This window comes from Aotus nancymaae, unplaced genomic scaffold, assembly GCF_030222135.1.
Source record: "Aotus nancymaae isolate 86718 unplaced genomic scaffold, 86718_ANA_hifiasm-v0.15.2.pri h1tg000019l, whole genome shotgun sequence".
NCBI classification, from domain to species: domain Eukaryota; kingdom Metazoa; phylum Chordata; class Mammalia; order Primates; family Aotidae; genus Aotus; species Aotus nancymaae.
The window spans coordinates 1958687-1984234 of record NW_026988431.1 but is presented as its reverse complement, the minus strand read 5'-3'; the positions used below and the strand labels follow the sequence as shown (position 1 = coordinate 1984234).

General features: G+C 43.3%; 1 protein-coding gene and 2 non-coding genes across 3 annotated transcripts in view; all 3 read left to right on the top strand.

Moving 5' to 3' along the window:
* Positions 1–6678, top strand: part of GPD1L (glycerol-3-phosphate dehydrogenase 1 like) — a 61033-nt gene extending 54355 nt beyond the window's left edge. Inside the window, exon 8 of the mRNA XM_012435573.2 lies at positions 3782–6678. Within this exon, the coding sequence (XP_012290996.1) occupies positions 3782–3878 (97 nt within the window). The 3' untranslated portion in view covers positions 3879–6678. The remainder of the gene's footprint in view (positions 1–3781) is intronic.
* Positions 6679–9649: 2971 nt separating this feature from the next.
* Positions 9650–9752, top strand: LOC135275972 (small nucleolar RNA U13). Its single transcript, XR_010343552.1, has one exon. It is a non-coding gene; the product is annotated as a small nucleolar RNA U13 (small nucleolar RNA).
* A 5146-nt stretch (positions 9753–14898) lies between these two features.
* On the top strand, positions 14899–15017 carry LOC135275991 (5S ribosomal RNA). The gene has a single exon (XR_010343567.1). It is a non-coding gene; the product is annotated as a 5S ribosomal RNA (ribosomal RNA).
* The last annotated feature ends 10531 nt before the right edge of the window (positions 15018–25548 follow it).

Here is a 25548-nt window from a genome sequence, read left to right as displayed (position 1 = left end):
TGGTCATGTCCCATTTTATTTCTTCTGATTAGAAATTGAACAGGCTGGGACGGGCACGGTGGCTCACGCCTGTAATCCCAGCACTTTGGGAGGCTGAGGCGGGTAGATCATCTGAGGTCAGGAGTTCAAGACCAGCCTGGCCAACATGGCGAAAACCCATCTCTAAAAAAAAAAAAGAAAGAAATTGAACAGGTTGCACCTGTGCTTAATGACATTGCTGCTGGGTTGGAGACAGCAGTGCCCTTCTCCTGGCTGACGTGTAGAGTCCCCTGGGACTTCACCCTGTTCCTTGCACCATCTGCCTCCCAAAGGCAAAGGCCTGTTGTTCTCCTTTTGCACCACTTCTTACTTTGATTCCTTTTTTCTTTTTCATTCTGGCCACTACTACTCCGGTCTTCCTCTGTTTCCTCCTCCCCTCCCTTCTCTTCTCCACTGCTATAGAAAAAAATAGCAGGAGGGCAGCATTCAAGGCTGCCCTGTGGCTTATGAGCCATGTGGTCTTGGGCAAGTCACGTATTTAGCTGTTCTGTGCCCCAGTGTTCTTATCCACAAAATTAAGATGGTAGACCAGATGCTTGCCATGATCCCTACTAGCTTGAACATTTACATTCAGAGACCTCCTGCTCTTATGGAGTGAAGCACACGGTCCTTAGGTGGGGGCAGCCCCCTCAATCTAGTACCCATGTAACTTCCTGCAGTACATCTGCTTACTCCCAATGGTACCTTCTTTTCTTGAATGGAAATTTTCTTTGCTTCCTTCTCAGACTCTCATTTTACCTTAATTACCTTTTCAAAGGCCCTGTTACATTCTGAGATACTAGGGGTTAGGACCTAAGCATATGAATTGGGAGGAGGGCACCATTCAGCCCATACACATTGTTGTAAGCTCCTGGGTCTCCCTCTGTCACCCAGGCTGGAGTGCAATGGCGAAATCTCAGCACTGCAACCTCCACCTTCCAGGTTCAAGAGATTCTTGTGCCTCAGCCTCCCCAGTAGCTGGGATTATAGGCGCATGCCCACATGCCCAGCTAATTTTGTATTTTTAGTAGAGGCTGGTTTTTACCATGTTGCCCAGGCTGGTCTCAAACTCCTGAACTCAAGCAGTCTTCCCACCTTGGCCTCCCAAAGTGCTGGGATTACAGGCATGAGCCACCACGCCTGGCCTGGCTTTATTTATAATACTGCACATCCCTGCACCTAGTCTGAAGTCTGATACATCTTAAACCCTCAGTATTTATTAGTGGGAGAGCTGACTGACTGGTTTGTCAATTTTTTAAATGAAATGTTGTCTTTTAACTTCCTTTCACCTCTAACTTTATTTAGAGAGCTTTCCAAACTGATCTAATTGGCCTTTTAGCATTTTGTATAATAGAAAATAATATTTAGATGGGCAGTGTAGCCTAATGGTTGAACATTGGCTTCAGAGTCCAAAACTGTGATTCAGTTTACTCGTATATAGAATGGGGACAATATTTTCGACCTCATGGGTTGATTGTGAGGATTAAACAAGTTACTTGTCTGTAGAAATTTCCCCTCCCCATACTTCATATCTCCTGTTAACATCCCATCCACAGAATGCACTTTGGAAATGCTAGTTTTAAAAGTTGGGAGTGCTTTCAGCTGCAAGAGCAACACTCAGTTATAACAGGCCGTATGGAGGTGGACATTATTAAAGTGTTGGCCCATGGCTCTGGCTCTGTATTAGAATGTCAGTGATCCTGTTGGCCTTCCCTTGAACCTCAAGATAGCTGCAGCAGCTCCAGGCATCACATTCACTTTTACACTCAGCAAGGAAACAAGAGTAGTCTGGGGTAACAGATTTTTCCTCTGGTGCCTCTGAAGGAGAAAAATGTTCAGCAGATACAGTGTGTCTTGCTGGCTAGGACTTCCCCAGAAATCTTCAGCAGATATATTGCATCTTCCCCAGAAACCTTCAGCAGATATATTGTGTCTTGCTGGCTCAGACTGTGTTACTTGGCTAATTCTAGATGAAAGAAAGGCTAGGAAGGTGAGTAGGCTCTTTCCAACCTTGGGAAAGGGAGAAGCAGGTTGCAGATGGCTTTGGTTGGCCAGTCTTCTGCTACCACACTGCTTTGGGGACACATACATTGTTCTTGTTTCAGGAACAGGGAAATATAGCATGGAAGGACAAAGAAACGGGCTGAATTTTCTAGGCTTTAAATCCCATCCACAGGAATTTCTTTAGCAAATCCTCACTGAGCACCTGCCCCTTGTTCTGCATTGTGCAGGCACTGAGGATACAGTAGTGAAAAACACAGACTTGGTCCCAGTCCGCATGGAGCTTTCTTGGTCCAGGACATGCTGACCACCTTGTGGCTGCTGTTATCAGCTGTCGTTACTGCACACCCACCATTTGCTAAATGTATACTGTACACTCCACACGTAAGTCATTTAATACTTGCAACAAGGCTGTGGATCCAGTCCTATTTTACAGATGAGTAGACAGGGTCAGAAGGATTGTGAAACTTGCCAGTTAGTAGGCTGTAGAGTCCGATTTCATTAGGTCTACCTGACTCCAAAAAAGAACAAAATATCCCAAACCTTAAAAAAACTACAGTAAAAAAAAAGAACCTTACAATGATAGGCTCTCATAAAGACATGTGATCTGTTAGTACTATTTGTTTGTTCTTTTTTTTTGGAGACATAGTCTCACTCTGTCACCCAGGCTGGAGTACGGTGGTGCGATCTCAGCTTACTGCAGAACTCCGCCTCCCAGGTTCAAGCCATTCTCCTGCCTCAGCCTCCAAGTAGCTGGGATTACAGGCACATGCCACCACACCCAGCTAATTTTTGTGTTTTTCAGTAGAGACGGGTTTCACCATGCTTGCCAGGCTGGTGTTAAACTCCTGACCTCCGGTGATCCGACAGCCTCGGCCTCCCAAAGTGCTGGGATTACAGGCATGAGCCACCACACTCAGCCTGTTTTTCTTAAATTAAATTATCATTATAAGATTCTGTCCAGCTCATTTTCAGGATTGCCTTTCAAGACTCTATTGATTCTGCCAAGCTCACTTTGAGCTATGTGTGTGTGTACTTAAACGCCTGCTGAAATTAGTTATTTATTTAGTGATTTCTGCCATTAAAAGAAAAAAAATCACTAAGTAGCTATGCCCTAGGATTGTGCCGTTTTCTTACAATGGATGATTAGCCCACCCCTTTGTACCCTCATGCATTCCAGACTTTCACTCATATGTGTGTTCACCTCTTGGAAGAAAAGGTAAGATAGATCAAGCTTCCAGCATAAGATGAGTGCTATGCTAATTGTGGGTCCTCACTTGGATTCTTGCGGGAGCATTCCAGCCTGCATTATTTGTGGTGATGTGTGGATCGCTTCATCGTCATCGTGAGATGATTCTTTTTGGAAAAGGGAGAGCAATGCCTCCTTGCAACTGAAAATTTATTTTTTACAACTTTTATAATAATGACAGAATTTAGATTCATCCAAGATTTGACCAAGAGTCGGAGCCACAACTCTTTCTGTAAATGACAACAGTTTGCCTGGTAGGATGACCATGTGACTTGTTTGTGGACAATGCACTCCAAATCTGATTAGGCAGAGCATGGTCTAGGTTGCACCAGGATCTGACAGCCACAGGGCAGAGGCTCTCTGCAGACCAAACAGTAAAGAATGTAAAAAGGGGCCACTGTGTTTTCCAGAGTCACGTGCTAACCTGCAATCTGTCAGGACAGAAAACCTAATTTGTTCTCTGAGGCAAATCCACTGGCCTAACCTTGTCTTTTCACATTTCTTCCCAACTAGGTTTCCATTGTTTACTGCAGTCTATCAGATCTGCTATGAAGGCAGACCAGTTCAAGAGATGTTGTCTTGTCTTCAGAGCCATCCAGAGCATATATAAAGTGAATCGTGCAATGTGCTGGGGAAGGCTCTGCCTTTCTGATCCATCTTTTGGGTTCACGTGGAAACCAGGACTTGGCAGCGTGATGTTTGCTTGACTGTAATCTCATCATGGATATGTATGAATTTTTACAGGTTCATTTTTGAATTGTGAGAGGCAGTTCATTGGCAAAGATGTCCTGGGCAGCAGCTAAACACACACACACACACACACACACGTGTGAATGGCAGTTTCTTCCTCATTCTGCGGGTGTTTCTATAAGCCAAAATTCCATGTCTTTTTTCAGAATTGTTTAAGAAATTTCCACACAATGGTAGCTTATAAAATTGGAATGATCTCAGCTAAATTGTTTTAGGTGTAATACATATGGATTTGAGTGGGGGATTTCTTTTTTCTCATTCTTCTAATGTTAAATTTTAACTGGCATTAACATGGTAGACTCGATGAGTGAGTGTGTTCAAAGATCAACATATTTAACTTTTAAACACTATCTCAAAGCCAGCCTAATTAACTACTTTGATTGTGGGCTGACCTTTGTTTTTTAACAATCAGGTATTTTTAATTAGATAATCCACTTCCGTATTTCCCCCTCACTGCAGTTGTCTGCATTTTTAGCCTCTTTTCTCTTCATTAGTTGCCAGAATGTGCCTTCATCAAGGCTCGGCAGTGACAGAAGACAGAGAACACATCTGGGGTTTCCCTGCTGTGCCTGGCACATTCTTCAGATTAGCAGACACTTGTATGATGCTTTTGGCTGGTTAGTTCTCTTTTTGCAAACATTTCTCTTAAGCATCACAGATCCTCTGGGGGGCTGGGGGCTACTGTTACTCCTCTTGTTAGATGCCATCACTCTTCCTGGTCATCCAGTGAGCAGGGACAGAACCAGGAGTCAAGTACAATGCCAAGGTACATGACCCTCCAAGAATTCACTGGGCTGATTTGACCCCTGACTAATTGGTTGTGGCAAATGCCATGTGCAGCCTTTCCTGGGGCCATAGGAGGGCTTCCTGCAGCTGAGATCTGTGCAGGCCATCCTCAACGGACGCCTCTCCAAGTGTGGTTCTCGGTTCAACAGCATCAGCTTCACTTGCTGTGTTGGTGGGGGGTGGTGGGGGGCGTCTGTCAGAAATGCAGATTCCCAGGTCCCACCCTGGACCTCTGAAGGGGTATGGCGTCTGTGCTTTGGATACTCACTACAATTGGAGAACCACTACTTGAGAAAATCTGCTTTAACTTGGCATTCCTCTAACCGTGTCCCCGGGACATGAGTCCCCCAAGATCCAGTGCTTATTCCAGGTGCTCCCCGGAAAGGTCCGGTGAGTTTGGGAAGTACCGTATCTGTACACCTCTTGAAGGTGTAGAATGTATGTTCATACGTCAGTGGAACCCATTTTTCTAGCCTAGCAAGTCCCAAACACATTACACTGAAGAGAGATTTTGGTGAGGAAACTTGCTGGAGTTTTCAGGGAACGCTGTTCTAGGCTTAGGTGACCTTAGGATGACTCAAGTAGACCTTTCACTCCTTCCGAGAAATTAGGATGAATAACTACCTGTGGTATCGTTGGTTCCGAACTTTGACAGTTCAGGCCTGCGGTGAATCTGATGAAGCTTTAAGGTGACACTGTTGTACAAGATGTCAGCTTTGCTGAAACGCACATTACCTGGAATAAGTGCTTTAATTGTAGAATTAGGATGGGATTGATGTACTGTTTTAAACGAGATTGGCTTTAGAATAGCATTACAGTACTTTATATAGCACTTGACAGATGTTCAAGGAACGTATGAATGTAATTTATATATTCCTGGAATTTCAGTTACTTTGTGAGATTTGGGCCAGTTTAGGATTTTTTTTTCTATACCTTGAAATGATTAGAAAATAGATTTTCGTGGGAATTTTAACTCTATCCAAACCATTTTTGGAGCATTTTAAAGCCCCATACACAGAAGCATACGAAAGCACACAAAACGCTACAAGTGTCAGGTTTAGCACCACCGTTAACCCACTTTGCTTGTCTCATGAAAAATCTTTTTTAAAGTTTGTACATAGGTAACAAAAAGTTACTTTTAAAGATACATAAAGGGCTGTAAGCTAATGGTGGTGTCTATTAAGCAGCATAATGAGATGTGAGGAGGTGGGACTTTGCGTGTTTGGCGTATTTTCATCTGCATTCAGCTTCTTACTCTGGGTTTGTGTTTGAGTGCTATTTCTTTACAACTCCCCTTGTAATTACCACTCTGAAGTCTGCTGACTGTGTCTCCTGAACATACTTAGCATATTCTGCACATTATGGAAAAAGGCAAATTTTATAAGTTTCTGCTGTACTAACTGTAGATACGTGTCACTCTGTGAGTTGTCTATTTTTATAACCACCTGCGGTCCATTGTTCATTTTAATTCATATTTCTTACAAAGTATGGTAACAGGGAGGGAGCCACCTAGATTAGAAGCTCAATTTGTACTACTTCAGCCAGTCTGTGAAGGTAAAAACTACACTGTTGCCTTGCTATGATCCACCCTTCTACAATGTGGAACAAACATCTGAATGAAATCCACCCTGGGAGATGGAGTCACACTGAACTTGCGGCTTTTCATTTAACTCTTAACTATAACGTGGCCCGATGGCATCTGCAGCAAGAGGGCGTCGTGGGGGCTGCCGTTGTGCATAGGGGACTTTGGTTTTTCCACTAGTTCTTATCTGCTAGCCTTTTACATACGTGTGTTCTGTATTCGTTTACAGACTGGAGGTGGATATATAATTTTAAAGCTTGGTTTAATAAACATTTAACCCCCTAAACTTGCACCATGGATCCTGTTTTTATCAGCTTGGGTAAACGTTTTATTTGTCAACTCTTTCTTTTTTCCTGAACTGTGTTTCATTACCAATATCAAAGACAGTTTTCAACGGAAGGGCTTCGTCTCTAATCCCATCTGTTTTTATTGTTTGCTGATATTTTTACATAATTGCAGTTTAGGTTGGAGACCTTCTAGTATATTTGACATCCCCTTCTCCCGACTCCATGTATACCTTTAAAAGCTGGGAAAATATAACCAGTGCTGATCTCATAAAAATATGAGGGAAATTCCTAGGATCCTGAAACAAATAGAGGACTGACTGGCAGAGTCGAAGGGATTGAGTTGTGAAGCTTATGCTACACCAGAGCCCACCAAAGTCTGTGTTGTCGAGGAAATAAATGAGCTAAGAAAACCCAGGTCTAGGCACAAGCAAGGAAGCTGAGGCCCATGTGGAGTAAAACATTTTGTTTCGTTTGCCACAGAGTCTTGCTGTGTCACCCAGGCTGGAGTGCCGTGGTGGCACATGCCTGTGGTCCCAGCTACTCAGGGGGCTGAGATGGGAGGATCACTTGAGCCCAGGAAGGTTGAGGCTGCAGTGAGCAGAGATCACGCCACTGCACTCCAGTCTAGGAGACAGAGTGAGACCCTGTCTTGAAAAGATAAATAAAATACTTGCAAAATAATTCATTAGGAGTGAAAACCAACAGATTTTTAAAAACAGGGTTAGAACCTTAGGATTTTAGATAATTTGAGTAATATGATAGATACTTTTTTAAAAATCATTTGAAGTCCTTTATAGGGATGGGGTCTTTTTTTTTTTTTTTTTGAGACGGAGTTTCGCTCTTGTTACCCAGGCTGGAGTGCAATGGCGTGATCTCGGCTCATCGCAACCTCCACCTCCTGGGTTCAGGCAATTCTCCTGCCTCAGCCTCCTGAGTAGCTGGGATTACAGGCACACGCCACCATGCCCAGCTAATTTTTTGTATTTTTAGTGGAGACGGGGTTTTACCACGTTGACCAGGATGGTCTCGATCTCTTGACCTTGTGATCCACCCCCCTTGGCCTCCCAAAGTGCTGGGATTATAGGCGTGAGCCACCGTGCCCGGCAGGGATGGGGTCTTACTATGTTGCCCAGGCTGGACTGCAGTGGTATGATCATAGCTCACTACAGCCTCCAACTCCTGGGCCCAGGTGATCCTCCTGCCTCAGTCTCTCAAGTAGCTAGGACTCCAGGGGCATGGTACCACACCCTGATTTTTTTTTTTAAGTAAAGGTGGAGTCTTGCTATGTTGTCCAGCCTGGTCTCAAACTCCTGCCCTCAGGCAGTCCTCCCAGCTCAGCCTCCCAAAGCCCTGGGACTACGAGCAAGAAGCCTGGCCAGATGCTTTGAAAGACATTTTTAAAAAATAAAGACATAAAAGAAAGATTAAAAAATAAATACTATGGGAGAAATTAAAAAAAGAACCCAGGCAGGCAGACTTGAAAAGGAACCTATTCGAACATTTAGGAATGAATATAATCATTTGAATTTTAAAAATAGGCAAATAGAAAGATTAAAGAGTAGATTTGACAGTGCTGCAGATGGAATTGGCAAGCTGGAAAATAGATCTGAGGATATTAAAGTAGCAAAGAGCCAGGCGTCGTGGCTCACGCCTGTAATCCCAGCACTCTGGGAGGCTAAGGCAGGCAGATCACAAGGTCAGGAGTTCAAGACCAACCTAGCCAGCATGGTGAAACCCCATCTCTACTAAAAACACAAAAAATTAGCCAGGCATGGTGGCCCGCACCTGTAGTCCCAGCTACTTGGGAGGCTGAGGCAGGAGAATTGCTTGAACCCAGCAGGTGGAGGTTGCAGTGAGCTGAGATCACACCACTGCATTCCAGCCTGGGTGACAGAGTGAGACTCCATCTCAAAAAAATAAAGTAGCAAAGAAAATATCTGAGAATTTAAAGGGTAAGTGAAAGATAGAATAAGACTTGAACATAAATCCGATAGGAGTTACAGAAGAGAGAAAAGGGAGGCAATTTTTGAAGAAAAGGCTGAAATTTGTCCTGAATTAATTATGTGCATTCAATTTTATATTATTCTCCATAATGTATTTCCATTAAAATTTAATCACGTGGTCTTTATAACTTTTTTATGACTGCATATAACTAAGTTGATGGTGAACTTTTTTAAGGAAGTAAACTTTATGAAGACTCTATGCATAATCAAATTTACTGAAGCTGTGATTGATTCACGTTACTGAAGCAAGAGATGTTGCCTTTGGTAGGGATGGGAGACAGCAGGCATAGTTCTGTGGGAAGACTTGTCGTAGCTCCGGCTTAACCATTTAATATCCATGTTGTTAAGTCAGCTAACTCCTCTTTGAAGTTCATCTTTCTCATTGGCAAGTGGGAATAATATCTGTGCCGCCTGCCTCACAGAATTGCTGTAAAGGTCCGTAAAGACCAGGAAATCAACATAGTAAAGGAGAAAAATTAAATCATCATGGCAGTAGCTGCTTGTGGCAGAAACAATGCCATGTGTTCACTAATTATTTCTCCCTCTCTCTTTCCTTCCTTCCCTCCCTCCTTCCTTCCTTCCTTCTTTCTTATACACAGTTAAATAACATTTCCCAGACTCCCCAACAGTTAGGTGGCACCACGTGATTAGTTCTAGCCAATGACCTAGGGAAAGAAAAATATCACTTTCAGGTGTTATGTTCTGTCTGGTTATTATTTCTTCTGTGTGTGCTGGTTGGATGTCAATTTCCAGGATGTTCTGGAAGCCATACATTGAAGATGATGGACCCTTCTTCAGCCAGGATTCTACAAGACAATGTGGAGAAAGTGCCCCTCCCCCAATCTTGGTCCACATTGGTCTGTGATTGATATGTACAAAAATTACTTTATTATGCCACTGAGACATAGGGGTTACTCGTTATAGCAGCTAGCATAAATTCACTTCACACATTGCTAAAAAGATGTTTGAGGAGATCCTTTTGTGATTCACAAGTGTGATGATTGAGTTTTCATGCTCATGTGTGAGATGGGCCCCCCTAAACCTGTCACAACATCTGCTCGTTACCAAATATGAAAAAAAACCGCGTTTCAGGAGTTAAAAATGGAACTTGCAGAGCTGGGCACGGTGGCTCATGCCTGTCATCCCAGCATTTTGGGAGGCCGAGGCAGGCAGATCACAAGGTCAAGAGATCAAGACCATGGTGAAACCCTGTCTCTAAAAAGTATATATATATATATACACACACACATATATATGCATATATATAAATGGAACTTGCAGAAACATCAAGAGATGAGGGAAATTTCCATCCCTCAGTCACTACAGCATCAAGTGTCTGTTTTGCCCTCCTTTGTTTGGACACAGGAGGCTGGATAGGAGCGTGGGTGTGCCTGCAGGTGTGTCTATCCCCTCCCCAGGATAACTCTGGCTAAGTCCAAATTTGTATATCTAATTGTCCTTCTTTCTCCTTTTTTTTTTTTGAGATGGAATCTTGCTCTGTCACCCAGGATGGAGTGCAGTGGCACAATATTGGCTCACTGCAACCTCCGCCTCCCAGGTTCAAGCGATTCTCCTGCCTCAGCCTCCTGAGTAGGTGGGACTACAGGGGTGTGCCACCACACCCGGCTAATTTTTATATTTTTAGTAGAGAACGGGGTTCACCGTGTTGGCCAGGCTGGTCTCAAACCCCTGACCTCAGATCTGCCCGCCTCAGCCTCCCAGAGTGCTTGGATTACAGGCATGAGCCACTGTGCCCGGGCTTGACGTTCCTTCTCTAGGACTAATGCCATCGAGTTCCAGCACTTATAACACGTGCTTCCTTAACATCAGAGAAGGCTTCACCAGGCGGTGATGTCCTTAAGATGTCTTAAGTTCAAAATGTCACTAGATCTTAGATAAGGCCACGTGCTACTTGTAAAGCCTGAAGGAGTGGTTCTTCAGCTCCCCCTCGAAGACTGAGGAATTAAACTTCTCTGAATTGTACACATTGTGAGTGAAATTGAGCCACTGGAAAATTCTTTACTGTTGAACTCAATGCACTCTGTCATTTGTCAAATTGGTGTTGACTTGTGACAAATGGAAATGCTTTCATGCTATGATGGAAGTGTTATTTGCATTTTTCATTACTAGTCTTATTTTTAACATAATTTTTCAATAGATAACACAGTCACTTGGTTCAAAAATAAAGCCCACTTTCCAAGTAGTTATTGGTTTTTAACATAAGAATTTCATTTGATACACATAAGCAAAATATACATACTCTTATTCCCTTCCCCATTTCTCTACACAAAATCGAGCTTACCAGACACATTGTTCCACATCTTGCTTTTTTTACTTAACATGACATCTTGACAGTCTTTTATATCAGTTATTTTTAACAACTGCATGTTTAACTTTTTATTTAGAAACAATTACGGATTCATAGTAAATTGCAAAGGTACCCTCCACCCAATTTTCCCCTAATATATTAACACCTAGTTTTTAAAATTGTAAGTTAAAATAACAGTAGCAAAACACCTTCAGCACCGTTTCTTCCTTTCTTTCTTTTTAGTCAGGGTTTCCCTTGTTGCCAGGCTGGAGTACAGTGGCTTTGTCCTGGCACACTGCAGCCTCCAGCTCCCGGGCTGAAGCATTCCTCCTGCCTCAGCCTCTTCCAGTAGATGGGACTTCAGGCATGAGCCACCACATCTAGCTAATTTTTTAATATTTAGTAAAACCAGGGTCTTAACGTGTTACCAAGGCTGATCTTGAACTCCTGGCCTCAAGTGATTCTCCTGCCTTGGCCTCCCAAAGTGCTGGGATTGTAGGCATGAGCCACCATGCCTGGCCCACTTTTAGCACTATTCTAAGTGCTTTGCATATATGAACTTATTAATAAAAATGTATCACCCCATATACAGATGGGGAAAGTAAAGCACAAGGAGGCTAAAGAATGTGTCCAAATAGGCCGGGCGGTGGCTCCAGCCTGTAATCCAAGCACTTTGGAGGCCAAAGCGGGCAGATCACCTGAGGTCAGGAGTTCAAGAGCAGCCTGACCAACATGGTGAAACCCCGTCTTAAAAAAAAAAAAAAAAAGAATGTGTCCAAATAACAGGGATAGTAATTAATGAGGCCAGGTTTTGGACTTGGGCAATCTGGCCTAAAAGTCTGCGTTCTTAACTCTTAGATAAGACTGCATTAACTCCTTTGAGTAATGGGTGTTCACAGTTAAGCAGAAGCAAGCAATGATTTGAAGGGTCGAAAGTGTAATCACTCTTCATCCTTTTGCAAACTTTCATAAATGTACTCTGTTCACACGTGCGATATATTTTAAGACAATACTGTTTTAAAACTTTTTTGATAGTTTTAATATTGAACTTTTCATATCAGTATGATCTCCTACATCTTTCTACGTATCTGCATCATTTTCTGTGACTTTCCCTTAGTTTATTACAGATGAATATCTGTGTTATAATAATTGGTGCAGAAGACATTCTTGCACATGGATTTCTGCTGATTTATATGAGTGAACCTACAGCATAAGATGCTGGAAGTGGAATGCTGGCTCAAAGGTATGCGTGTTCTGTATTTTAATAGACACTGCCAAATCCTTCTTCAAAAGGGTGGCTGCAATTTATGCTTCTGACCTCACTTTCTGTTCCTAATTACCTCCAGAACCTCTATTAGGGAATTCTTTATAATAACCAGAGACCTACATTGAACCAGTAAGTCCCAGAATGTGAGCTTTTGTACTTATCAATAATGTGTCTCTCCTACCAGTTTCACTGTAAGAAATAAAAATTTTTGTTATTCAATATTACAATTGTGTTACAGCAGCCATCTTACTGTAGTTGTAATAGTTGGTACTGAAAGGTTTTTTTTTTTTTTGAGACAGAGTCTTGTTCTGTCACCCAGGCTAGAGTGCAGTGACGCAATTTCAGCTCACTGCAACCTCCACCTCCTGGGTTTAAGAAATTCTCCTGCCTCAGCCTCCCAAGTAGCTGAGATTACAAGCACCCGCAACCACGCCTGGCTAGTTTTTTGTATTTTTAGTAGAGACTGGGTTTCACCATGTTGGCCAGGCTAGTCTTGAACTCCTGACCTCAGGGGATCCACCCGCCTCAGCCTCCCAAAGTGTTGGGATTATGGGCGTGAGCCACAGCACCCAGCCTTGAAAGTTTTTTTTTTTTTTTTGAGTCACAGAAAGGTTCATGTAAATGAGATGTTTTTAAGGAATGTTAAAACAAGAAACATTATTGGTATTATTATTTTAATCACAAATTTACTATTTAGGCAAAACCTCTTCAGGCCTTTGTCAAAACAAGATGAAATGAGGGTAACTTTCTGGGAGAGTTCCAGGTTCCAATTAACCATGACCCTTGCCCACTAGAGGTCGCTCTTGTGAATAACTTTTCCCCAGGCAGTTGGCATCCTGTGAAAGACTATTCTTATGGCATTTTAGTCAAGTTTTTAGAAAGACACATATTTCTTACGAACTAAGCTGAGTTTGCACTAGGAAGTTACCCAGTGTCAAGGTTTCGTTTTGACTCTTTAACTCAAAACAGATCACATTTTTTTTTTGTTCCAATAAAACTTTATTTACAAATATAGACGGTGGGCCAGATTTGGCTTGAAGTCTGTCAATCCCTAGGCTAGCAGACACATTTTTTAAACAAGAAAAATACAGTTGATGCAGTCTTTCTCTGCAAGGGACACAGCCTGGGAAATACAGGTTTGGAGCAAAACGTGAGTCCCCAGAATACAAAGGATATCAACGAAGAGATGCATAGGGCCAGGAACGGAGCCAGGGGCATGGAACTTCCACGCCAGCATCCAGGGACCTCCATGTGTTCAGCTATCCGGAAACTCCCAGACCACACATTTTTACATATAGCAGCTTTACTTTCACTGCTGGCCTGTGTCCACTTAGATGTCTGGGGGGATTTTGTTGCTTCTTGCTCTCTTTCCCTTCCTTAATGTGGGAGATCCACTTATGAACGTCTTTATTAAATTTCTGTTTTCTTTTCTCTCTTATTCTGACACTGACATTCTGACAAAAGCAAAAACACTTGCTTCCTGCTTTTTGCTTTTATTCCAGGAACACATCAGGGAAAGACTTTTAAAGGAAGCAGTTTCAGCAAGGAGAGTGGTAGGAAAGAAAAAACCTCTTTGCATCTTAATCTTTCTGGTTTGCCTGTCTTTTATCTTTGGAGATAGCATAATTTTCACTAGGATGCTGTGTAATCATGAAGCTAATGAAATTTGAGCTTCAAGACCCCTACTTTTGTAAATCCTTTTTTTTTTTTTAAATGGAGACAGAGTCTCACTCTGTCACCAGGCTGGAGTGCAGTGGTGCAATCTTGGCTCACTGCAACCTCCACCTCCCAAATTCAAGCGATTCTCCTGCCTCAGCCTCCTGAGTAGCTGGGACTACAGGTGCGCACCACCACAACCAGCTAATTTTTGTAGTTTTAGTAGAGACAGGGTTTCACCATGTTGGCCAGGATGGTCTTGATCTCTTAACCTCGTGATCTGCCCGCCTTGGCCTCCCAAAGTGCTGGGATTACAGGTGTGAGTGTAAATCCTTTCTAAGACTCTGTACCAAACTTTGTTTTCATATATTTTTATTTTTCTTAAAGTGATGTCCCCCGAAAACTCTAGTTTCAGGACTTTGGAGTCAGGTGGGGATTCAGATTTGAGACCCGTGTGAAATTGGGGAAGTCACTTCCCCCTACTCCTTAATTTTCTTGTCTATAAATAGTATCTTTTATCTTGAGTGTCTTGAGAAGTCAGAAAACATGTAATTTGCTTTTCCCAATTCCCTGAACATATAGGGGACTCCATGGTGGAAAGAACCCAGAGAGAAAATGACAAATCCATATTTGGATTGAATGGCTTGGGGCCTTCTTAGGGAGATGTCCAGGAAGCAAGAGAACACTCTGGACTACAGATCAAAAGGGGATGAGGAGCAGAGATGTGGAGCGAGACCAGGGTCCAGGCAGTGACTGAAGCCAGAGCTGAGTGAAGGAAGTGTCTGTGGGGCAGGAAGGAAGAAGTGGGAGTCAGCCCAGCAGTGTCCAGGGTGAGGCCTGAACTTCAGAAGTTCACATTTCATTTCTTGCGGGTAATTTCTAAGTCTCGCACCCCATTCCCCAGGACTTACTCATTCATGGCCCTGTTCTCATTGATCTGCAGTCCTAAGTGTGACAACCATTCGGAGTCCGTTTAAAATTAATTATTGCAGTCTACTGCCAGGCCACCCTGAACGCGCCCGATCTCGTCTGATCTCGGAAGCTAAGCAGGGTTGGGCCCGGTTAATACTTGGATGGGAGGCCGCCTGGGAATACCGGGTGCTGTAGGCTATTTTAATATTTTTTTAAATAAAATAATAAAAAATAAAAAAATAATAATTATTGCAATACCCAGAGTAATCACTTGAGGGCAGCACTGCGGAAGGGTTATTTAACCAACATCGTTGATTCAACAGATATTTACTGAGGGCATGTCATGTGCTAAGCAAGGTTGTAACTAGGGTCAAGGAAAGTTTTCCTGAGGAAGTGAGCTTGACCCATGTAGCAGGATGGGGTGGAATTAAATAGGGAAGGAAGAGGTGTTCCTGGTAAAGGGAGCAGCTTGTATGAAGGCTCTGTGATGGCAGAGAGCCTGGGAGTGAGGGAAGAAGGGACAGGGTAGTGGAGGCTGGGAAAGGAGTGGGATGTGGAGGCAGATCAGGGTTAGAGGTCAGTTTCTAGAGTTATTAACATTTTATGAGCGGTTACCACGTGTCAGGCCCTTTCCTATAACTTATTTCAAGGAAGCTGGTAGTAGTCCCACTTTACAAAGGCATAGAGGCATGGCTATCACCAGTCTTTCTTCAAGGCACTTCTTCCCAGAACATCCTTGTCTCCACTGGACACTAAATCCTACCTTTTCTTCAACACATGGTTCAATTGTGTCTACAAGTTGAATATCTCATTGACCTTTTTGTGCATATGTCCAGTCCTGGCGACTGGGCAATTCTCCCTAAGCCAGAGGTTCTGCTGATAACCTGTGTGTTCTCAGTATCTAGCCCAGTGATGACCACTAGGGGGTGCTCTGTTTCATTTGGTTCCTGTCTGGAAATAGGCACCTACATGGTGATATGGTAGATCAAATGACATGGTGACATGGTAGATCTTGGCTCCACTTCACCCCTCCCTGAATCCATGCATTTGGCCATCAGACTTTACAGACTTTACAGATAGAGTATATTTCCCAGGCCCTCAAATCTGGGCTTGGTCTTGTGACTTGCTTTGCCAATGCAGTGTGGCAGAGTGACGGTGAACCAGGTGCAAGCAATTTATATATTTATCAACTTGACTTTCTCCTATACTTTTGCTCTAATTAGTCTTATTTTTAAGGAGATAAAATATGAATCATATTTTAAATATTTTTATTGCATACAATGGCTCAATTCATTTATTTTTATCTGTTGTCTTACTTTCCATTATATGAATAAATCCCATTCTCGTTATCCATTTCCCTGTGGATGGGATTTAGGCTGTTTGAAGGTTTTTTTACTAGTAAAGAACAAAATGGAAAATATTTCTGTGCATGCCTCTTGTGCACCTAGGTGAGACTTTCTCATGGATATACACCAGCAAGCCGTGGGATACTCACATCTTCAAATTTACTAAAATACTACTAAATTGCTTTTCAAAGACTTTGGACCAACCTATATTCTCCCACCGTTAGTACAGAAGAAATCTCATTTCTCACATTTGGCATCACCTGGTGTTGCCATACTAATTTGTGTAGGTTTTTGCCTATCTGATGGGTCTGAAATGGTATCTGGTTGATATTTTAATGTTCATTTCCCCGATTTCCAAGATGCTGAGCTTCTTTCCCTGTGTTCACTGGCCTCCCAGTTTCCTTCTGTGAGTTGGCTGTGCAGATCCTCTGGCTATTTGCCTGTTGGGTCTCTTTTCTTCTTCTTCTTCTTTTTTTTTTTTTAGTTGACTTGCTCCTGAAAGTCTGTTTTTACATAATCTTAGTATTTTATATTATACATAAAATGTATATCTGTATATCACATAAAGATAATATATAAAGACTATAATATAGTATATGCAATACATTTAAAATCTGTATTCTTTGTATATTTGGTTGCTTATATGCACTGCAAAGATCTTCCAGTATTTTTTTTAACAGTTTCATTGAGATATAATTTATATATCATGCAATTCAACCAGTGAAAGTGTACAATGGGTTTTTGTTACAATTTTAGAACATTTTCACAAACTTAAAAAAAAATCACACCTTTTAGCTATCATTCCCCTATTCCCCCACCCCCATCCTAAGCAACCACTAACCTACCTTCTGTTCCTATAAATTTTCCTGTTCTGGACATTTCATATAAATGGAATCATATAATATGTGGTCTCTTGTGACTGGCTCCTTTCACCTAATTTTTCAAGGTTTATCCACGTTGTAGTATATATCAGAACTCCATTCCTTTTTTATGACCAAATAATATTTCATTGTAGGAATATGCTAGTTTTGTTTTCCCATTCATCAGTTGAAGCAATGTTTACTGAAAAATGTAACTGAAATCAAAAACTGTTTTTAATAGCATCTGATTTCTACTCATCTGATCTGATTGCTTACCCCTGACCTCCCCTCACACATAAAAAAAAGTTTTTAGGGTTTTTTTTTTTTCTTTTTTTACCATGATGATCAAAAGGTTTCCAACTGGCTTTCAACAGTATTTCATTGGTGAGAATCCTCCGTTCCAATCCAATCCCCATAATTAAAGAGGTAGGCCTGGAGACCCTCGTTGTCCTGTGTGGCCTGGGATCAAGAGCATCAGCATCACCTGAAGCTGGTTAGAAATGCAGACTCCAGTCTCCCAGACCTGCCTGGATTAGACTCTCAGGCTGAAGGAGATCCCCAGGTGAGTCCTGTGCCCATTCGGCTTGACAAGCTCTGCTTGGACCACTCCTTTTTACCCGGGTCCGTGTTGAAATCACCTGGAAGCCTTTGGGAACAATGCCAAGGACTGGCCCGCCTTTCCGAGATTCTGATTTCACTGCTGCAGGGTGGGTCCCACACTTGGAGCGGCTCCAGAGCTCCCCGGGCTTCCAGTGAACAGCCAGACCTGATGCAGGTATCTTTGAGGAGCAATCCCGACTTTTGTCTGTAAACCACTTTCATTTAGGGATGTTTAGTCTGCGTGCTTTAAGCCATCAAATTTGCAATTCTGCTCAGCAAACTGAACGGTTCTCAGTGAGGGAGCTGCAGCCCCCTTTTAAACGGGGCTGGAGCATGACGGCCAGTTACACCTTATGAGTGGGTGTTCAAAGCTCTGTTGACAAAGACTGCTTGTGTCTCTAAGAAAACACAGCTGAAGCCCTGTGAAGAGTAGGTTGCCAAGGCTGTGCTAGTTTTTCTTGGTTCATTTTCAGTTCCCCGTTTACAAATCTGCTCTGCAAATTTGGAATAGCTACTACTTTAAGCAGCGTTTACCCAAAAATGACTTCTTCCTTACTGCGGCCACCAGAGTAAATACAATACGAACGGACATCTTGGGTAGACACCAGGATGTCTCTTTTTAAATAAACTCCATCCTTTTTTTAAATAAACCCCTTATCTTTGCTAAAGAAGCTGTGGCAGCAACCAGCCGTCAGATCTCTTTCCCTCCCTTCTCATCCCTCGAGGATTTCCTTGAACGCATGTGTTTCTGTTCCCTGTCCTGTCACTGGGCTCCCACAGCAGTCCCCACGGTAACCATCTCACAGGTGGGGGTGGGGAATTCAGCCTCCACCCTTCGTTTCCACAAACGGCTTTGCCACCTTACTGGGGGGTTGTCTACATTTCCTTGTCGTTTACAACCCTGCCCCACTTCTGTCCCAGATAGTGGCCCAGCAATGCCCCAGATTGAGGCCACTTTCCTCAGAGTTAAAGGAAATGGGAGAGGGGTGGGTGGTGTTTGCGCTGCGCCTCCTGCTGTTATCCAACTCACAGATATGTGTGTGAGTCCTCTGGACTTTCCGGCTATGGTCTTTTCAGCCACCTCAGAGATTGTGTCACCTTGACTTATTGAAGGGAGCGACCACATGAGAATCAAAGGCCCTGGGGTTCCTGAAATCCACACCAGGCAGCGCACATACAGGTGTCAAATCGCTTCTTGGGTTCTCTCCACAGGCAGCTAAATGACTACACTGTGAACTTGATCTGTTTCCCTCGTACTGGGCCAGGGAACCCTGCTTTATTTTCCAGATACCTAGTGCTAATTCTGTGTTTGTGACACTTTCCTAATTCCAAATCTGGGAAATTTTTCTACTACTTAAGGGAGATTCCTTAGACGTTTTTAATTTGGTAGAGTTCTCACACCTGAGCAGCCTCTGGTGTGAGTCTTAGTTTGAAAGAGGACAGATCTCCTTTGACCCAGCAAGTCAGAGCTCTTTCCTGGGTGGTGAGTTCTGTGCCCGCAGAAGCCAGCATGGCTTGCTGAGCAGTATAGTACCTTGGGCCTTGCATGGACAATTACTTCTGGTTTTGATCTTCACTAAAGACTTTTGCTTCGTCTGCTGGTACACTGCCTTTCTGATCACATTACAGGTCTGCACCTGCACGTGTGCGTTCTTTGTAAATAACAGCCTGTTCTGTTCTTTCAGCCAGTACTTGCCTTTTTTATTTTTTAAACTGGTTTCATTCTTTTAAATTAGAACTCCAATAAATAATTGAGCAATCTGGCCTGAGGTCCCTGCCTCCTGGAGGTGGGAGTATGCACACAATCTTTATTGGCCATTTCCACAGAAGGGTGTTGAGCCATTTGTGATGCGATTTCTTTTTCCTACAGAACAATTGATCACAACCTCTGAGACGCCTCTGATGTTCTCTGCAAACTCCAGCGTGCATGTTCCTGCGCATGCTCTACTGACAAGGATTTGATGCAAACATTGTTTCTTTCAACTTTAGTACATGTATCTGCAGAATAATCTGTGTTCTTGTCGGTTCACAGAGCTGACTTCTTCGTTGGTTTCTATGACAGAGCTTCTGAAACAACAGGCTGGTGTGTGTGTGTGTGTGTGTGTGTGTGTGTAGAGGGGGAGAGAGAGAGAAAGAGAAACAGCACCCCATGGATTGATTTCCTTTGATCATTATCCCTAGGTTTCCGAGTTTGTCTGTCTCTCCGCTGCCTCTCTGTACTCTCATGCTTCTCTTCTACTCGCTTTTCTTTTTTCTTCTTTTTTCAAGACAGAGTCTCACTTTGTCACCCAGGCTGGAGTACAGTGGTGCAATCTCAGCTCACTGCAACCTCTGCCTCCCAGGTCCAAGCCGTTCTTGTGCCTCAGCCTCCCAAGTAGCTTGGAATACAGGCACGCGCCGCCAAGCCCAGCTATTTTTTTGTGTGTGTTTTCGGTAGAGACAGGGTTTCACCATGTTGGTCAGTCTGGTCTGGAACTCCTGACGTCAGGTGATCCGCCCGCCTCGGCTTCCCGAAGTGCTGGGATTACAGGCGTGAGCCACCACGCCCTATTTCTCCCTTTTCTTTTTCTGTCCCCCTCTTGCTTCTTTTCTTCATTCCTAACCAATCACATCCAGTTTCACCCACTTTAACACAGAACATTATATATGATTCTAAATTCATTAAACTTAAGAAGTTTTACTGTTATTAAATATCAGCAGAATAGAATGATTTTTCATCTTAAAGAAAGGAAAGGTGGTAATTAAAATGTTTTCTTTTTTCTCTTGACTTTTGGATACCATATATATGGTTTTTATGTCAAAATTTCAATCACCCTGTGTGGTCCCTGTAAGGGTTGTTGCCGAGTTTAAAATGAGGAAACTGAGACCAGCACAAGAAGATCCAATGCGAATTTATTCAGCTCCCAGGCGAGGTTCTGTGGTCCGACAGGAGGGGCTGGAGAAGTCGCAGGGACTCCTCTCAGACGTGGGGTTTTATAGGGAGTGGAGGCGTTTGATTGGTTGTGGGAGAGCAGGGCATGGGCGGGGCAAGCTTGCTATTGGCAGGTAGGCAGGGTTTGAATGCTATTGGGTAGATTTACAAGACTCGACTGCTATTAGGTAGCGTTACAAGACTCAACTGCTATTGGGTAGCTTTACAAGACTCGAATGCTATTGGGTAGATTTACAAGACTTCTTTTGCATTTTGGCGGGGTTCTTCATTGGCTGGCTAGGTGCCGAGTGCAGAGCCTAGTGTCGAGTGCAGAAGTGGGCGTGGAGTAATGACATGGTTTCCAGGTGCGGATGGGGCATGTCCGGGCTCCCGGAGAGGGAGGTGGTGTGGGCGTGTCCAAGCTTCCGGCAGGGGTGGGGGGGTGCCCGAGCTCCTGGTGAGGCGACTGGCCTTACAGTCCCATTTTTTTTTTTTCATTTCGTATTAAATCAAGAGCATTTTCCCATAGTATTAAATATCCTTAGGAAATATATTTAACTATGTATAATTTGATGGCATTTTTAGTGTTTTGCTTTAATTTGGGGATACACAATGTAAGTACATCCATTGGTTTATTGCTAGTGGTAGAATTACAGGACTTGAAGGTTAGATTTTCAAAGCTTTCAATAAATATGACCCAACTGCCCACCAGCCACATATGAGTGCCCAGGTTAGTGCCCATCCATCTGGCATTGAGCAATATCTTGGAAGAATACAACTTTGCTCATTTAATAGGTGAAAGTGGTATCTTCATATTTCAATTTGCATTTAATTATCAGTAAGTTGAAGATTTGGAGATAACAGCATTTAGAAAAGGAAAAAGTTTACTTGCAAGAAATGTGGGGGCCTCAGAAGGAACTGCTCATCAGATAAAAAACATGACAGGTCATCAACACCAAACACTGCAAAATTACCAAGGTTACTGAATTTATAGTTGGTGTGTTTATGACAGAAAACCAGCAATTTTCTTACAGGGTTATCATTTCTACAAAGACTAGGGTAGTCTTCAGACAGCAGTTTTGCAAAAGTCTGGGATGAAGTTGTTTGCATTAAGTAGTCAGCAGCTCACAGGAAATGCTCAGTTCATTTATTTGGGGGGCTAGAATTAGAGAGGGTTCAAAACATTTGTTTTCCTCTAACCATGGGACTTAACGGAGGCAAGGGATCAGTTTTGCTTCCACAAGACTTTTCAGGTATAGACTGGCTTGTATATTTCTTCTTGTATAACCATATGTGTCTTTTGCCCCATTTAATTTTACTGGGGCTTACCTTTTGCTTATTGAATTTTATTTGCTATATATTAAAACTCTACTTTGGGAGGCCGAGGCGGGTGGATCATGAGGTCAAGAGATCGAGACCATCCTGGTAAACATGGTGAAACCCCATCTCTACTAAAAATACAAAAATTAGCTGGGCGTGGTGGCACACACCTGTAGTCCCAGCTACTTGGGAGGCTGAGGCAGGAGAATTGCTTGAACCCAAGAGGCGGAGGTTGCGGTGAGCCAAGATCGCGCCATTGCACTCCAGCCTGGGTAACGAGCGAAACTCCATCTCAAAAAAAAAAACAAAAAACAAAAAACTCTATTGCCATATAATGTAAAAAAAAAAAAAATTCAGTGACCTTTGCCTTTTGGTTTATATTTTTTGTCATAACTCTTGCATCTTTATGTAGTCAAATTCTTCAATTAGTTTCCTTATAATTTCTACTTTGGCACCACACTTAGAAAGTCTTTTTCAGCCAGGTGTAGTGGCTTATGCCTGTAATCCCAGCACTTTGGGAGTCCGAGGTGGGTGGATCACTTGAGGTCAGGAGTTCGAGACCACCTGGCCACCATGGTGAAACCTCATCTCTACTAAAATTACAAAAATTAGCTGGGCGTGGTGGTGCACATCTGTAATTTCAGATACTCAGGAGGCTGAGGCAGGAGAACCCCTTGAACCCTGGAGGTGGAGGCTGGAGTGAGCCAAGATTGCACTACTGCACTCCAGCCTGGGTGGCAGAGTGAGACACCATCTCAAGAAAGGACAGAGAGAGAGAGAGAGAGAGAAAGGAGGGAGGGAGGGAGAAAGGACGGAGGGAGGGAGAAAGAAGGAGAAGGTCTTTTTCAGCTCTTTTTATATTGTTTATAGGCAGCCCACAAAATGGGAGAAAATATTTGCAAATCATATAACTGATAATGGATTGATATCCAGACTATATAAAGAATTCCCAGAGCTCAATAACAACAAAAACAATTGAAAAACTGACAAAAAGCTTAAATAGGCATTCCTCCAAAGATATGCAGTGGCAATAAGCACAGGAAAAGATGCCCAACTTCGCTAATCATCAGAGAAATGCAAACCAAAACCACAAAGAGACACCACGTCACACTCATTAGGAAGGTTATTTTTTGCATAATATGTAGTTAATAACAAGAATTTGGATGTGGGAAAATTGGAACTGCTTTGCGCTGTTGGTGGGAACATAAAATGGTGCAGCCACGCCAGGCACGGTGGCTCACACCTGTAATCCTAGCACTTTGGGAGGCCAAGGCAAGTGGATCACCTGAGGTCGGGAGTTCGAGATCAGCCCGACCAACATGGAGAAACCCCCATCTCTAATAAAAATACAAAATTAGCTGGGCGTGGTGGCACATGCCTGTAGTCTCAGCTACTGGAGAGACTGAGGCAGGAGAATTGCTTGAACCCGGGAGGCAGAGGTTGTGGTGAGCCGAGATCGGGCCATTTCACTTCAGCCTGGGCAACAAGAGCAAAACTCTGTCTCAAAAAAAAAAAAAAAAAAATTGGTGCAGCCACTATGGAAAATAGTATAGTGGTTCCTCATAGAGTTAAAAATAGAATTACCATATGATCTAGTAGTTCCACTTCTGGGTATATACCCAAAAGAATTAAAAGCAAGGACTCAGATATTTGTATGCCAACATTCACAGTAATGTTAATCACAATTGCCAAAGAGTAGCAGGAATCCAAGTGTCCACTGACAGATAAATGGATAAACAAAATGTGGTCTATACATACAATGGACTAATCTTTTTTTTTTTTTTTTTTCCTGAGACGGAGTCTAGCTCTTTCACCCAGGCTGGAGTGCAGTGGCCTGATCTCGGCTCACTGCAACCTCTGCCTCCTAGGTTCAAGCAGTTCTCCTGCCTCAGGCTCCCGAGTAACTGAAATTACAGGCACGCACCACCACACCCGGCTAATTACTGTATTTTTAGTAGAGACAGGGTTTCACCACGTTGTGCAGGCTGGTCTCAAATGTCTGACCTCATGATCCACCCACCTCAGCCTCCCAAAGTGCTGAAATTACAGGTGTGAGCCACCACGCCGGCCCATACAATGGACTATTCTTTAACCTTAAAAAGAAAAGAAATTCCAACACCTGCTATCACATAGATGAACTTTGGAGATATTACGTTAAGTGAATTAAGTCAGATACAAAAGCACAAATACTATATAACTCCACTTATATGAGGTACATAGAGTAGCCAGATTCATGGAGACCTAAAGTACAGTGGTGGTTCCTGGGACATGGGGGAGAGGAGAATGGGGAGTTAATGAGTGCAGTTTCATTCTAGGAAGATGGAAAAGTTATGGAGGTGAATGGCAATGATTGCTATGTAACAGTGTTAATGTGCTTAATGCCACTGAGCTATACACTTAAAAATGGTTAAAATGGTAAGTTTTATGTATATTTTACCACATTTAAAAGATATTTTACTTATATTTTCTCTTAGTACTTATAATTGCATTATGTGCTTTTCAGAACCGTTCTGGCTATGAAAGCATCAGCAGGCTGGGCGCGGTGGCTCACGCCTGTAATCCCAGCACTTTGGGAGGCCGAGGCAGGCAGATCACAAAGTTAAGAGATCGAGACCATCCTGGCCAACATGGTGAAACCCCGTCTCTACTAAAAAAATACAAAAATTAGCTGGGCATGGTGGCGTGTGCCTGTAGTCCCAGCTACTCAGGAGGCTGAGTCAGGAGAATTGCTTTAACCCGGGAGGCGGAGGTTGCAGTGAACCAAGATTGCACCACTGCACTGCAGCCTGGCACCTGGCAACAGAACAAGACTCTGTTTCATCAGCAATTCCTCTCCACACGTCGAGTTTACCCATTGGTGGTGGGAGGTTGGTGGTTGGGTGCCTGGTGAAAACTAAACCAAGGCTGAGTTAGAAATGAGGACAGACCAGCCAGGCACAGTGGCTCAGGCCTGTAATCCTAGCACTTTGGGAGGCTGAGGTGGGAGGATCACCCAAGGCCAGGAGTTCGAGACCAGCCTGGCCAATATGGTGAAACCCCGACTGTAGTAAAAATACAAAAATTAACCGGGTGTGGTGGCACACGCACCTGTAATCTCAACTACCCAGGAGGCTGAGGCAGGAGAATTGCTTGAGCCCGGGAGACAGAGGTTGCAGTGAGCCAAGATTTCACCACTGTACTCCAGCCCGGCCAACAGAGCAAGACTCTTTCTCCAAAAAAAAAAAAAAAAGAGGACAGACCTTGAGAGATGGAGTCAGGTGTGCTCGTCAGGCTCTTTTGATGACAAGGAACATGGATTTTCTTAGACCACCTGTCCCACTTACCATCACTGTATAACAAACTACCCCAAAATTTTGTTAAGCAGAACCTTTTCATTATATGTCACAAATTCTGTGAGTCAGGAATGTGGGCACAGCTCAAGCTGGGCAATTCTGCTCATGATGCTGGCTGAGGTCACTCAGCAGGACTCAGCTGATGAATGGGCTGGACCAGAGGGTCCGAGACTGCCTCACTCACCTGCCTGGTGCCTTAGTAGGGATGATGGGACGGATGGCTGCACGCAGCTGGACGAGGCCTGTAGACTGGAGAATCTACACATGACCAATTCAGATGATCGTCTCTGGGCAGTTGAATTTCCTACATGACAGTTCAGGTACTCTTGAGAAAGCATCCAAAGACAGCCACGTGGACGC